This window comes from Pangasianodon hypophthalmus, chromosome 10, assembly GCF_027358585.1.
Source record: "Pangasianodon hypophthalmus isolate fPanHyp1 chromosome 10, fPanHyp1.pri, whole genome shotgun sequence".
NCBI lineage: Eukaryota > Metazoa > Chordata > Actinopteri > Siluriformes > Pangasiidae > Pangasianodon > Pangasianodon hypophthalmus.
The window spans coordinates 12482696-12497379 of record NC_069719.1 but is presented as its reverse complement, the minus strand read 5'-3'; the positions used below and the strand labels follow the sequence as shown (position 1 = coordinate 12497379).

Sequence of the window (14684 nt, the reverse complement as noted above, 5' to 3'; positions counted from 1 at the left end):
TTTTGGTATTTGACTGTCCCACATATTGTTTTTTGTATAGCTCCAAAGATCACATAACTGTGCATTTTGCTTTAGCTCAGTTTATCAGCGAGTATAAAACATAACCTTGGTAGTGGGGTTCAATGGGACTTTTTTTTGGCCCTACTTATCTTTTAGAATTGATATGTCCCAAGACTTTTTAAACATTGCACAATGATGTAGGGACAGCATGTGAAACAGCATATGGCTACTTTCTTTTTCTTGCTGCACTTTTTCAAATGTAATGTTTGATGTGCTCATTGGGAATTCTGTTTTGTGTTGTGATGAGTCTGTGCTTATTGCATTATTTGTTAATATTTTTTTGGTTTGGTTTAGAGAAATGGATTCCATGGTAAATTTGGTAAAGGCTCAACTCACAAGACAGGAAAATACTCAGTATTCCCTTCTGCTTGGGTAAGTTGCTCAAGTATAGGTCATTTTCAGTTTGAAAGAAGAGATTGTGCCTTCATTTTTCAAGGTTTTACAAGTTTAAGTATTTGAAAGGTTGACATTTTTTGATAATACTACCAGACAATTTCAGACAAGAATCTTAGAAAAAAGCACAATTATTTAGGAGCTCTACCTTTTGCTAAAATCACACTAGGAATGTACAGAATTTATTTTGAAATTAAATTAACGCATAACTGTCAGACCAAGTAAGGTACAGTTTTGAAATGTCAAAAAGTTTTCCTATACTAAATGTGTGGGGTTTTTTTTCAGTTTCTCTGATGAATTGAAGGATGACTACCTAAGCACTGAATCTTGAGGATGAACAGTGGATACCTTTTCACAGTCATAGCAGCAGAGCAGCATGCAGTCAAAACCATGAGAAATTAGTAGCCCAGAGGAAGCTGCTGATCACATGCATTATCTGTTTGGTCTTCGTGATTGGAGAACCCATTGGTAACAATATTTTGGATATTTTTTTTAGAAATAGCTTTTCTGACTATTGTATGAGCTTAATGAATGACTATGTGGGATGTCACGACTACATGTAATATAATAATTCAATTATCTCAGAACTGAAAATGTATCAGATAAGACAAATCTCTACATGTTGATTCTACAGACAAAATCTTTGGGGTGCAATACCAGTCTAGATTACTCCTATTCCTCATTTAAAAATATTCTTAGTCTTGCTGTCTATATCTACCTAGCATTTGAATTTCTTCTCTCATAGGTGGCTATGTTGCTCATAGTCTTGCCGTAATGACTGATGCAGCCCATCTTCTCACTGACTTTGGCAGCATTCTGCTAAGCCTCTTTTCGCTGTGGATCTCCAAAAAACCTCATTCCAAAAGCCTGACTTATGGCTGGCACTGGTCAGGTTGGACAGTTGCATTAACTAAAGTTCACTGCTTTATTATTGTTTACAGAGATATTAATACATTTGTTAAATCTTTTTTGATCTTTTTAAAATATTTTTTGAATCTTTAATTCTTCCTGATCTTCTATCAAGCTTTTCTTTTTGACTAATTTCAGAGAAATAAATTTTACCTGCTAACATTATCTGCTTAGATTCGTGCACACATGCATGCTATTGGTTGCCATTTAAAGGTACAGCTGAATATAATTCTTTACACACCTGTTGCATTTTCCATAGAGATTTTGGGTGGCCTTTTCTCAGTGCTCTCCATTTGGGTTGTGACTGTTGTACTGGTGTTCATTGCCATCCAAAGGATCATTAGTAATGACTATGAAATACATAGCAATGTTATGCTCATCACCTCTGGCTGTGCTGTGCTGGTAAATATTTTATAAGTGTTTTGATGGCATCAGTTAATAACGTAGTGAACTATAAAACTCTTTTTTGGTTTATTGATTATTTAAGTTATGTTAAGATTGTATTTCATCATGTGGGATTATTTTTAGAATGGCATTTATTCTACACCAGTCCCCAGTGTCTCATGGTCACAGCCATGATCACAGTAACACCAGTGTGAGGGCAGCTTTCATCCATGTGCTAGGAGACTTGCTGCAGAGTCTGGGTGTTCTGCTAGCTGCCCTGATCATCTACGTTTGGGTTAGTGAAGCACAGAGGATCTTTATTATTATTATTATTATTATTATTATTATTATTAAAAGAACAATCAGGGGAATAAAATATTCTTTTCTTCATGCGGAAAATAGCAGATCCTGAATGGAAAATAGCAGATCCTATTTTTAAATTTTTGTTTTCCATACTTGTTCTTGCAACAACATCCACAATTCTGAAAGACATTTTCAGAGTGCTCATGGAGGGTAAGTAGATAATCAAGCATTCAAAGCTGTCAATCATCAAATGTTTCATAAGGCAACTACAGTACATTATGCCTTTGCTTTAAGGAATACCACCCGGTATAGACTATGACTCTGTGAAAGACACCCTGCTATCAGTCAGAGGAGTCAAAGACACACACAGTCTTCACATATGGGCGCTGACCATGAGTCAGCATCAGATGTCTGTCCATGCTCTCATAGGTAAGTCCATATTTAGTTACTTCAGAAAAGAAAAATATTAGTGTAACATTGTGGCATTTAGCAAGTGAAATAACAGACAACTGGAAGAATACTTCCTTTTGTATAACATATTCTATAACTTGTAGTAAATATCAAGCAAAACTACTATATACAGTAGTTCACAATATATTTTACAGTATGTTTATATGTTAAATATTTAATTTAACATAAATATTAAATGTTGTACCCTAGATGAACAAACTGATCCACATACTGCACTTAAGGATATGACAAAGCTGCTCCAGACTGAATTCAGCTTCCACAACATCACCATTCAGATAGAGGAATATTCTGATGAAATGGCTTACTGCAACGAGTGCCAGGACACAATGGACTGAGTAATTGCAGGAGAATGTCCTGGAAGGCACAGCTTTCTCAACATTTTCATAAATGTCAAACACTGCTTTTATGTTTCTATTGGGCCACTGTCTGACATTTTTTATAACGGTCATGGATTTTGAGGGCAACTGTTCTCTTTAGATTGCATATGGTATACACCGATCAGCCATTCCATTAAAACCAATGACAGGTGAAGTGAATAACACTGATTATCCCGTTACAGTGGCATGTGTCAAGGGGTGGGATGTATTAGCAGCAAGTGAAGTCAGTTCTTGAATTTGATGTGTTGGAAATAGGAAAAACGGGCAAGCGTAAGGATCTGAGCGACTTTGACAAGGGCCAAATTGTGATGGCTAGACGACTGGGTCAGAGGATCTCCAAAATGGCAGGCCTGGTGGGGTGTTCCTGGTATGCAGTGGTTAGTACCTACAAAAAGTAGGTACTAGCCTGTCTGGTCCAATTTCACAGAAGAGCTACTGTAGCACAAATTGCTGAAAAAAGTTAATGATGGCTATGAAAGAAAAATGTCAGAACACAGTGCATTGCAGCTTGCTGTGTATGGGGCTGCGTAGCCGCAGACGCGTCAGAGTGCCCATGCTGACCCCTGTGCACTGCCAAAAGCGCCTACAGTGGGCATGTGCGCATCAGAACTGGACCATGGAGCAATGGAAGAAGGTGGCCTGGTCTGATGAATCGTGTTTTCTTTTAAATCATGTGGACGAACGTGTGTGTGCGTTGCTTATGTGGGGAAGATAGGGCACCAGGATGCACTATTGGAAGAAGGCAAGATGGCAGAGGCAGTGTGATGCTCTGGGCAATCTTCTGCTGGGAAACCTTGAGTCAAGGCATTCATGTGGATGTTACTTTGATACGTACCACCTACCTAAACATTATTGCAGACCAAGTACTCCCCTTCATGGCAACAGTATTCCCTAATGGCAGTGGCCTCTTTCAGCAAGATAATGTGCCCTGCAACACTACAAAAATTGTTCAGGAATGGTTTGAGGAACATAACAAATAGTTCAAGGTGTTTACTTGACCTCCAAATTCCCCAGATCTCAATCTGATCAATCATCTGTGGGATGTGCTGGACAAACAAGTCCAATCCATGGAGGCCACACCTCACAACTTACAGGACTTAAAGGATCTGCTGCTAATATCTTGGTGCCAGATACCACACCACACCTTCAGAGGCCTTGTGGACTCCATGCCTTGAAGGGTCAGAGCTGTTTTGGTGGCACAAGGGGGACCTACACAATATTAGGCAGGTGGTTTTAATGTTATAGCTGATCGGTGTATATCAGTACACTGACGCTCCTATTCAATGTTGTTTTAGCTGCTGAGCTCTGAAATAGAGAAAGTGAGTGATCACTCGTGAAAATAAGGCAGCGGTCTTATTTTCACCAGTGATCACTCACTTTCTCTATTTCTGCACAATGTGTCTAACAGACAAAATAGAACTATGTTCCACAACAACTGTAACATGTAAAAGCTTTATACATGACACAAAGTGGAGGGTTGTTATCATCCCAAAGCTGACTATCTTCCAATAACAGTGTTTAAAAGTGTTATATTCACTTTATACCACAGCAATTATCCAATGCTAAAAATATTTGACGTATGTGATGCATCATACTTTACTTGTTTATATTGTAGTTAGATTACAGTTATTCCCTCACCAGCCTCTCTTTTTTCCTTGTCTTTTTGTCACTTGAAGTTAATAAGATTTAAAAAATGCAGCTTGTCATTTTAACCACTTACCATGAAGCCTTTTTTCGTGTTGGAAAACTTAACCTTAACTCTGTTACAAAATGCTGGCACTGGAGACTTCTTCCTAAAATGCTAAACATTTACCCATATCAACAATTACACACATTTTTCAATATGTTTATAAGGAGTGCTCACAACCCATGTCCCTGTTACTATAGTAACAATAATGTGTTAGAAGAATATACCATAAACCTGCAGTTTTGTGAATTCAGCAGTGCTGTGTCAGATTTCAAGAATTCAAAAGTGTTGGGGTATGAATGCTTTTAGGAGTGGCCAAATAATATATATTTATTTAATATATTTAATATATATATTTAATATATTTAAGATTGCCTTTCATATGTGGTGGTAACTAACAAAAGCAGTACTGGCTCCTTTGAAATTGGTCTCATAGGTCTTGGCATCACACAAAATGAACTTTAGTAACAAGGTTCTGCAAATTCATTACCTTTTACTTCATGCCATTCAGAAGACATTCAGACAGTTACTCAAGATGCACATTACATCATAATGTTCTCATGTATAATATTTCCCATAGTGTCTCATTTGAAACATTTCATTACAGAAAAGCCTACAATATTCACATCATACATCATATCTTTACATAAAGGTATAAATGTTCTAAATTTGTCAATTTGTCAGACAATATCCTTCAAATCTGTTCTGTTCTGCAGATAAAGTAAAAGGGCACAGTTGTGCATTTAGAAGTGCCATAATTTTTTTTTTTTTTTTAAGATCCTAGTTTTAGTCTGGCTTTCCACACACCCTATGCATTTCTTACAAAACTGCTTACTGGGCAGTTTGTAGTTGTCGCTCTCGCCAATATTTGGCATAGGCCTCCTGAAACATGTTCTTACAGCTCAGCTTGGCTTTGAGGCGGGAACAGATAAGAAATGAACCTCCCATCTTGCGGTGCAGAGAGTAGGTCTCTTCTGGAGGAGGGGTGAGTCGCTGCTTTAGCATGACAGGGATGAGGCTGTGGATCCGCTCTGTCGTACTCTGAGTGCCAAAGTCAAAGGGCTCTTCTGAGGCAAACGCCTCCCCGAGGATCATCACTGCATCCACATGGGCATTCATCATTGCCTGCAAAACATTTGTAGAAAGATAAACCATGCTTCAAATTAAGGAACAGAATATAATATGCAAACAATGCTATATCAGCTGAGGAGTTTTACCTTTGACTCATATCCTGTCAGAAATTTCATAGCAATTGATTGTTGTAAAACCCCTTCTCTGTTTCTGTCTGCTGCAGCCTTGATGATCTAACAGGAAGAAAAAAATGTCTAGTATGGATGTAATAAAATCCAATAACAGACGAATTCACGTGCTTCTTCTCCAATTAATAGAATGACAAATTACCTCAATATACACATCTGTAAAACTTGCATCAAAACCCCTTGTGGCTCCAAAATCCAACAGTGCAACCTCAAAACCAAAAGTCATTGTTAGCCGTAGTAAACACTAAAGATGTATTGACAATAATGAAATAATAAGATACTAATAAAAGATACATACCTTGTGCTTTTGAGGGTCAAAGAAGAAATTAGACCAGTTCGGGTCAGTCTGCATATATCTGAACTCAAAAACCTCTCTCAAGCAAAGAATCAAAATCTGCTCACAGATCTGGTACAGAACATAAAAGAAGAAAAAATATAAAGGACTAATCTCATTTTATCTTATGGGAGATTACAGGCTCACAGTGTGTTTTGTAGGATGATTCAGGTGAGCACTGCAGCACAATTTCCCACATACAAGTGACAATAAGACTCTTAAACAGGACACATTGTCCAGTTTTCCTTATTAACCAAATTTATAATGATCAGGTTCATAAATTCATTAGATATTGCTTTTTAATGAGAGCATATCCTAAATTCCTGATGAAATTAATTTACTTATGAATTTACAAACCAGGGCTAACTTTATTTGTGACTCCCTGAATTCATCAATATAAGAGTCTCTGAACTATACAGGCGACAGGAATAATTTTCTCCATGTTTTCTGTGGAGTGGAGCGACATTCACAAATTCACTTTGACCGAGTAGAGGACTTACCTCATTCTTGAGTTCCTGTGGCAGGTCATCAGCTTTATCCAGAGGGAAACCAGACACCAGCTCTGTAGTGAGGACATGCTGGCTGCTTAGTTCATCCACTACATTTGGCACATAGAAGAAAGGGTGATCCTTCAATAACTCTCTGGAAAACATAAATAGATAGATTAAATCAGCTGAAGTATTAATTATTATACAAGTCCTGCCATGGTATAGTTTTATACATTTCTAAACTTCAGGTCAGGAAAATTTTATCTTAAAGTTTTAACACATCCCGCTGGTTTGAGCAAATAGTAATTTCTGTCAGCTTTCTGGCATAAGACTAAACAAGAAAATCTATTACAAAATGTAGCCTCTAATTTACTATCAAATTGATTTTTGTTTTGTATAAACAAATGTGATAAATGTAGGTCGCTCTGGATAAGGGCATCTGCCAAATGCCATAAATGTAAATGTCAAAGAACATTGCCAGCTGAGGATTTTTTATTTTTATTTTTTGCATTTTGACCCCAATAAAAAAATACTGTTTCTCTCTCAGAAAGCTGCCCTGAACCGCAAAAGAAAAGAAAAGAAAAAGCTGCATGTTTTCCCTAGGAAACAGGTGAAAAACAATAACGGTACAATTTAATAAAGAGGTTATATTCAGAGGAGACTCAGACCTCAGAATATTCCTCTGTGCATTTTTTCCCTTTAGAAAGGAAAACTACATGCCTATGATGATGCTCGGAGAAATATGTAGACCATTCAGTGGTGTGAAAATGACATTTGATTTAGTTACATGTGATAATGATGAGTAACAAAAATATTTTCAGTATAATTATTGCTGTTTCATATATACTCACTGGAATTTTTTGGCACATTTGGCTTCCCTCACGTAATCACACTCTAGAACAAGTTCCCTGCTCATAACTTCTATCAAGTGCTCTGGAAACAGACCTGCACAGCAATATCGTATGAACAGACCAAGTTGAGGGCAACATTTTGGAAGCATTTACACTATGAATGAAACAAGGGCCCTCATCTTTAAATTTCCACAAAACTCATACCTTCAGGTAATGCATTACTCATACTGAGGACAGCCATTAGGTTATTGACATCGCTGCTGATGCTTTTGGCTACTCCAGGGTACTAGTAAATATATATGATACAAAAAAAGATCACAATTTTTCATCATAATTAGCTGTTATCATTATTATTTTTATTGTTTCACAGCTGACATGTATTTCTCTTACCTGGATCTTCATAGCCACCTCTCTGCCATCCTTCGTCCTAGCCAGGTGCACCTGACCAATCGAGGCAGCAGCAAAAGGCTTCTCTTCAAAGAACTCCAACTGATCACGCCAGTTTGGGCCCAAGTCATTGCTCACTGCTTTCTGCCATAGACAGAAGTCACAACAGAATTTACTACAAAGTGCCTGTGCGAGACATAATGTGCTGCCATTTTGCACTAACATATGTGCTATTACCTTTTTTTTTTTTTTTAAAACATGGAAAGGCAGTTTTTAAACTCTCACATTTGAAACTATACCATCATTTGCTTGGTGGGCATGAAGTCGGCACTCTGTCGAACACGGTCAAAGATCTTTGCCAGCTGAGGATTGATGAAAGCATCATCTAGGAAAATAAACATAAACTCATGGCTCAGATGATGGCGACTGCCTGTAAACTGAAAGCAAAGTACATTGCAAACTAAGAAGCTGCCTGATACAGAAATGACTCAACTGATTATCGTTGCTGGTAAGCTGTTGGGGACATTTATTTTAGGCTATTGCAAATTTAAGCCAGCTGCTTTTGGTGTCAGCAGTACTCACGTTGCATGGTCTACAGTATATTGTTCTTTTAATAGGTACAGTTTGTGATTTCACAACAACAAAGTGATGACCTTCATCTTTAGTTAGCATAAAATTGAAAGGCAAGTGATAGTATGCTGCTTCACTAACAGCCATAGAACCTAAACTTAAAATAATACAGCTATAGGAATCAATTTATCAGTTCCATAAAAAAAGTGTTACAATCAAATTTACTCAGTGTCATTTAAATTCAGCCAAGTGGCTTGTGGCCAAGGAAAGCATTAACAGCCATAGCTGCTACAGCTATCAGCATAGATGACACCTATAACTGTGGGCATGCGCAGAAGAAGACTACATAGCAGCAGCAGTACAAACACAGGCATGAAACCAGACATGGATCCAAATGAGGTGGAAAACTACTCAGGTGGAAAAGAAAAGGTGCTCAGCAAACACAGACACACTCCTACATAGCTTCCCTAATACCTTCAGAAAGGTTGCAGTGATATTGCAGGATGACATTTGTGTCAAGGCACACTGCCACATTCTTAACAGAAATAAACACAATCGTGTGCACTGAGTAGGGGCAGTATACACTATAGACAATGTCAAGAGCAGGTCAGGGATGTGGTTAAGGAAAACAAACACTACACACAAAAAGCAAACAGAACTGAACACAGACTTGGGGACATACTGAACAGTACTGGAATGTTAGCAGTAGATTAAGAGTAAATAAGCTATTCGTTCAAGATGTAGGGAGCAGGATCTTGGTGTAATCCATAAATACACTCAAAAAGCACTTTATTAGGAACACTACTAATACTGGGTAGGGCCTCCCTTTGCTCTCAAAACAGCCTCCGTGGCATGGATTCTGCAAGATGTTGGAAACAATCCTTTGAGATTCTGGTCCATGTTGACATGATTGCACGCTCCTGTTCCACCACATCGCAAAGGTGTTCTAACTGGATTCAGATCCGGTGACTCGGAAGGCCAGTGAAGAACACTGAACTCATTGTCATATTCATGAAACCAGTTTGAGAGGACTTTTGCTTTGCTATATGGCGCATTATCATGCTGGAAGTAGCCATTAGAAGATAGGTAAATTGTGGCCATGAATTGATGCACATGGTCAGCAACAATACTCAAATAGGCTGTGGCATTCAAGTGATGATTGATTGGTATTAACAGGCCCAAAGTGTGCCAAGAAAACATTCCCAACACCATTACACCACCTCTACCAGCCTGTACTGTTGACATAAGGCAGGTTGGGTCCACCAAATTCTGACCCTACCATCTGTGTGCCTCAGCAGAAATCAAGATTCAGATCAGGCCACATTTTTCTAATCTTCAACTTACAAGTTTTGCTGAGTCTGTGCCCACTGCAGCCTCAGCTTTCCATTATTGGCTGACAGAAGTGGAACCTGATGTGGTCTTCTGCTGTTGTAGCCCATCCACCTCAAAGTTCTATGGGTTGTGCATTCTGAGATGCTTTTCTGCTCATCACAATTGTACAGAGTGGTTATCTGAGTTACTGTAGCCTTTCTGTCAGCTCAAACAGCTCCGTTGACCTCTCTCATCAACAAGGTGTTTCCGTCCACAGAACTGCCTCTCATTGGATGTTTTTGATTTATTACACCATTCTGAGTAAACTGAATAGACAGTTGTGCATGAAAATCCCTGGAGATCAGCAGTTATAGAAATACTTAAACCAGCCTGTCTGGTACCAACAATCATGCCACAGTCAAAATCACAAAGTCAAAGTCAAAATGGTTGATGTGAACATTACCCGAAGCTGCTGGCCCGTACCTGTGTGATTTTATACACTGCACTGCTGCCACATGATTGGCCGATTAGATAATTGCATGAATGAGTAGGTGTACATGTGTTCTTAATACAGTTCACATAAAAGAATGCACTGTGGATATTAATATGCATAAAAGAAATCAAATGAAAGGAGGGTGGGTAGTAATCTCTCACCTTGGATGCTAAGCATTTGCCCAAGTTTAAGAGCAGCTCCTCTGACTTTACACAGAGTCCGAACAACTCGCTCGGCATTAGCCTCAGAGATAAATGGGTTTGAATCAAGGACAGCTTTTTTATTCCCTGCAGAAAAGGGTAAATCAGTTCAATATGAAGGAGTCTTTTGCTAGACACTTACACTGGGGGAAATATTTCAACACATCAACAATGTTTTTATTAAACATATTTCTAATGCAGCTATTGACATGAAATGTAAACCTGACATTGGTATTAACTCAAAACTACACAACTAAAGAAATTATAATATTCCCACTCATAAAAAAGTTACGTGCAATAAAGTGGAATGACACAGGAAAAAGATTATTGAGCACTAAACTGAAATTGAATACTTGGTGCAGAAGCTTTGTTTGCAACGACAGCTTCAACATGCTTCCTGAACGAAGAAACTAATCTCTCAGTGTTTAGTTGGGATTTTGATCCATTTCTTCTACACAGTTTTTAAATATTTTCCAAGGGTCCACTGGTGACTTGATTTTCAGTTCATTCCACGATTTTTCTACTGGGTTCAAGTCTGGTGATTCTAACCCTTTTATTTTCTTCCTACGGAACCAATTAAGAGTCTTCTTTACAGTATGTTTAGATCATTGTCCTGCTGCAAAGTCCATCCGCATCTCATCCTCATTGTACTAGTGGAAAGCAACAGATTCTTCTCATGAATTTCCTGGTACACGGCTCCATGTATGGTATTTTCGGGTCATATGCATTGCCTATTGATTTCTCTGTGACGACTGTACTTGCTGCTTCCAGGTCTTTCTGGAGCTCTTTGAGTGGTCCTTGGCTCTTGGGCTCTTCTGACTAATTTTCTGACTGCCTGGTCAGACATTTTGTGAGGACCTCCTGTACATGGCTGGTTGATGGTTGACTGATGTTCCTTCACTTGCAGATACTGGCTCCAGTGATATTTATAAGAACATTTAGGAGTTGAGTAATCCTTCGATTACCAGTGCCATTGCTATGCTGCTCAGCAATCCTGTTGCGACGCTTGGGAGAGCTCTGTGCCTCTACCCATCAGATGTTTCATGTGTGACAGCTTGGTGACAGATGATTTGTTTACTTGCATTCAGAGGTAGGTACCCCTTTTTCAAAGAGTGGAAGTACTAACTTACCAATATACACTACCTTAACTGATACTAATTAGTGGCATCAGCTGGTTTAGTGCTTTTTCTTACTGAGTTCAATAATTTTTTTCTGTGTCACTCCAATTTATTGCACATAACCTTTTTATGGGTTGGAATATTACAAATAGGATAGGATTTCTATATACTATATTCCGATATTTCGATATTACAAGTTAATACCAATGTCTGATCCACATTTTTTATGAATAGCGGCATTGGAAATATGTTTTAAAATGTTGACGTGTTTAATGCTTATTTCCCCCACTGTATATTACTGGCTCGCTGCTGGCCCCATGGGCCATAGTGACACTAATATAGAAATTAACCTGCATGGTTCACTTAAAGAGCTGTAAAATAAAATTAAATAGTAAAAGCTCTCAACATGATATGCCAGTACTTGATTTTTAAAAAAGCCCTCAGTCTAAATGACCAGGCACAGTCAAATGAAAACTCATAAGGCCAATGTTTATAGAAGCATACCTTTTTTCTCATCTGATCTCAGGCTCTTCTTTGCCACTTCTGCAATAGCTCCCAATCCCAGTCCAACTGCCAAGCCTAAAGGTCACAGATTCTAAGTTATATATTTTTCTTGTGGTGTCCACCACACAGTGTTGCATAATTACTCTACACAAATGAAAACTGTCCTACCCCCAAAATTTGCCAAACGTCCCAGCCTTGTAACTGGTACTTTGCGCTCACGAGAGCTCTCACTGAGCTAAGACAAAACCAAGAAAATACATTCCTCATTGTTTATGTAAATTTTAGCAGAGAAAGCAAGATGTACTTCTATCAATTATATCTTCATCACAGCTGAAGGTACAAGTCTATAGTGTACATCAGAATGGCTACAAAAAGTGAAGTCAATGGTATTGATGGATTTTTGCTTTTTCTGAAAGAAACCAGTCATTTTGTGTTCAAAGGAATTTTTAACTATATTACTTCATAACTAAACCAAATCAGGTTCAGTTTCGTAGTAGTATTAAAAAGTGAGAGGTAAATATTTACCGGCTGATGTTTATTCTTGAAAACTGTGATTGTCTAAATATTTTAATGAACTGGTATGAATTGATTAATAAATTCATTAACAAGACTGAAACTGTGAAGGAATATCCTAATGATCCCAAGTTATGACCAAAAGATCACATTAAGGGTTTACATTTGATGTTTGTTTTTGCTAACTGGAATAGAATTTTAACTAAGCTTGGTCCATGGTCATGGCTTTGAAATTCTGCTCATAAAATGTACCTTGACCTCAGTCACTCCAAAAAGGCGGATGATGTCAAAAGCCAATCATTTTCCATGGAATTATACATTATACCTACTCTTATCTAAATTAATAGTGAGACCTATGTACTCTCCATCTAGTTTAAATCTTATGCTTTCATTAGGGGTTTGGGACAAATGTACTAATTTCTACTGTACCATCTGCTTGTGTTTCTTGGATGTGTCAGGTCCTTCTTTTTTCGCATCACTCCAGCGCCAATGATCTTGATGGAATGAACAGGTCTGGCTGTAGCTTGGCAGTTGTGGTTGTGTGAGCCCTCGAAATAACTTGCATCTGGGTTTCCCCAAACATTTATGGCTATAATTGTTGATCGCTCTGTTGCCCTCTGCACTGGCCTTCAGAGCATTCAGAGCATTAAGAGCCCTGACATACTCAGCACTATTCAGTCCTGTGCCAATGTGAGGAAAACTATAGACTGATTTTAAAACACCTGTTGAAACAGTTCTCTCAGTGCAGCTATACTCCTGCAAAAGAAACACAACGCATAACTTACACCATTTCTTTACTATAATGAAAGACGTGTGATATAAGAATAAAAAAAATTAATTTGTTGGGAAAAGTCTTTTGTGAGCAAACATGCTGATGGCCTTGCCTAACATTTCATTATGGTTTACAGTATTATTGTGATTATTGTATTAAAAACAGTAAGTTTTAACTTTACAATTACTCATTAGCTTGTCAGGTTACTTACAAGAAATGCATGGGTAGTGAAAATATTGTGCGTGTTGTATATTGCAATATGTTCTTTAACTGATTATCAGTATGGCTTATCTAGAAACGGTTTGTTTGGCTCCAGGCAGATAACTCACTTCTCTCATTTCACTCAAATCCAATCCAAAACCCATTTGTATTGGCTTTTTTGTTTTTTAAATACGTTTTATATATATATATATATATATATATATATATATATATATATATATATATATATACACACGCACACACACACTTCAACACTGATCATTTCATGCCTAAAGAGCTCATTGCAACTTTGCCACTCCATGAACTGGAAAATTGATTCTGACAAATCAAACAGCAAGACTTTCTTCAATCTTTCATGCATTTAGAGATGTGTTTAAGAGCTCTAACATTCAGCAGGTATTAGTTTAAGTGATTAAATGCCAAAGTAACCACTTTTTCTTTTAAAACAGGACCTTGTGGTAAGTGAGGTAAACTAACACTTACCTGTTCTTTCTGAGGATTGTGGCGTTCTCTCCTCTGCACATTCAGAATGTGACTCTGATATGTCACTTGTCTCAGTGTGGTCAGTCTTCTCATTAGCAAAATATCTGCTGCCATGATCTCAACTTTCCAACCTGCACTTTCCTCAACTCTACACACCACAAAACAATGCAAAGTCAGAGTGCAAAATCCACTCAACAGCTGCTACACTGCGTCAAGGCTGATACACATTTACACCAGCTTCTGTCAGAGGCATTGTTGGGATAATTAGTTTAGTGCATTGACGATTAACAACATCCAGACACTTCAATACTTACCATCAAATCCGGCACGTTTCTCTTCCGCAGTTGAAAAACTTGAGCTGCATACAGGAGTCACAAGCGCGTGAGACTAGCCCTCAGCAGCCTCAGTGCCATAGTCAGAGGTTTTGATTGACAAGCAAGTACAACTAAACAAAGTAGTAGTAAACACTGCCATTCAAGAAGACATTAGTCGTGTTTAGCTACAGACGTGTGAATAACAGCAGGCGTGGAGGCACATTGACCTTGCACCATCCACTCAGTAACATTTATATATGTGAAGTAATATGACTGCCACC

The 14684-nt window shown here is 38.1% G+C and overlaps 1 protein-coding gene and 1 pseudogene across 1 annotated transcript; one reads left to right on the top strand and one right to left on the bottom strand.

Moving 5' to 3' along the window:
- Positions 1 to 120: 120 nt before the first annotated feature.
- Positions 121 to 5035, top strand: LOC113538841 (proton-coupled zinc antiporter SLC30A2-like; annotated as a pseudogene).
- A 22-nt stretch (positions 5036 to 5057) lies between these two features.
- Positions 5058 to 14671, bottom strand: coq8ab (coenzyme Q8A, genome duplicate b). The gene is made up of 15 exons (XM_026933697.3): positions 14404 to 14671; positions 14090 to 14237; positions 13042 to 13368; positions 12268 to 12334; positions 12100 to 12174; positions 10439 to 10564; positions 8203 to 8288; positions 7907 to 8047; positions 7721 to 7802; positions 7517 to 7610; positions 6678 to 6819; positions 6142 to 6249; positions 5986 to 6051; positions 5802 to 5888; positions 5058 to 5709 (listed from the first exon to the last, which is right to left on the bottom strand). Exons 2-15 carry the CDS (start codon positions 14201 to 14203, stop codon positions 5416 to 5418), a joined length of 1809 nt encoding a protein of 602 aa, XP_026789498.3. The 5' UTR covers positions 14204 to 14237; positions 14404 to 14671; the 3' UTR covers positions 5058 to 5415.
- Positions 14672 to 14684: the final 13 nt, after the last annotated feature.

Bases quoted from the DNA above. Each gene is read 5' to 3' on its own strand.
- coq8ab (XM_026933697.3), bottom strand. From the start codon at position 14,203: ATGGCAGCAGATATTTTGCTAATGAGAAGACTGACCACACTGAGACAA. The intron at 12,335-13,041 runs GTACAGTAGAAA...GTTTTGTCTTAG, and splicing joins CCAAGAAACACAAGCAGATG to CTCAGTGAGAGCTCTCGTGA. The intron at 12,175-12,267 runs GTAGGACAGTTT...TGTGACCTTTAG, and splicing joins ACGTTTGGCAAATTTTGGGG to GCTTGGCAGTTGGACTGGGA.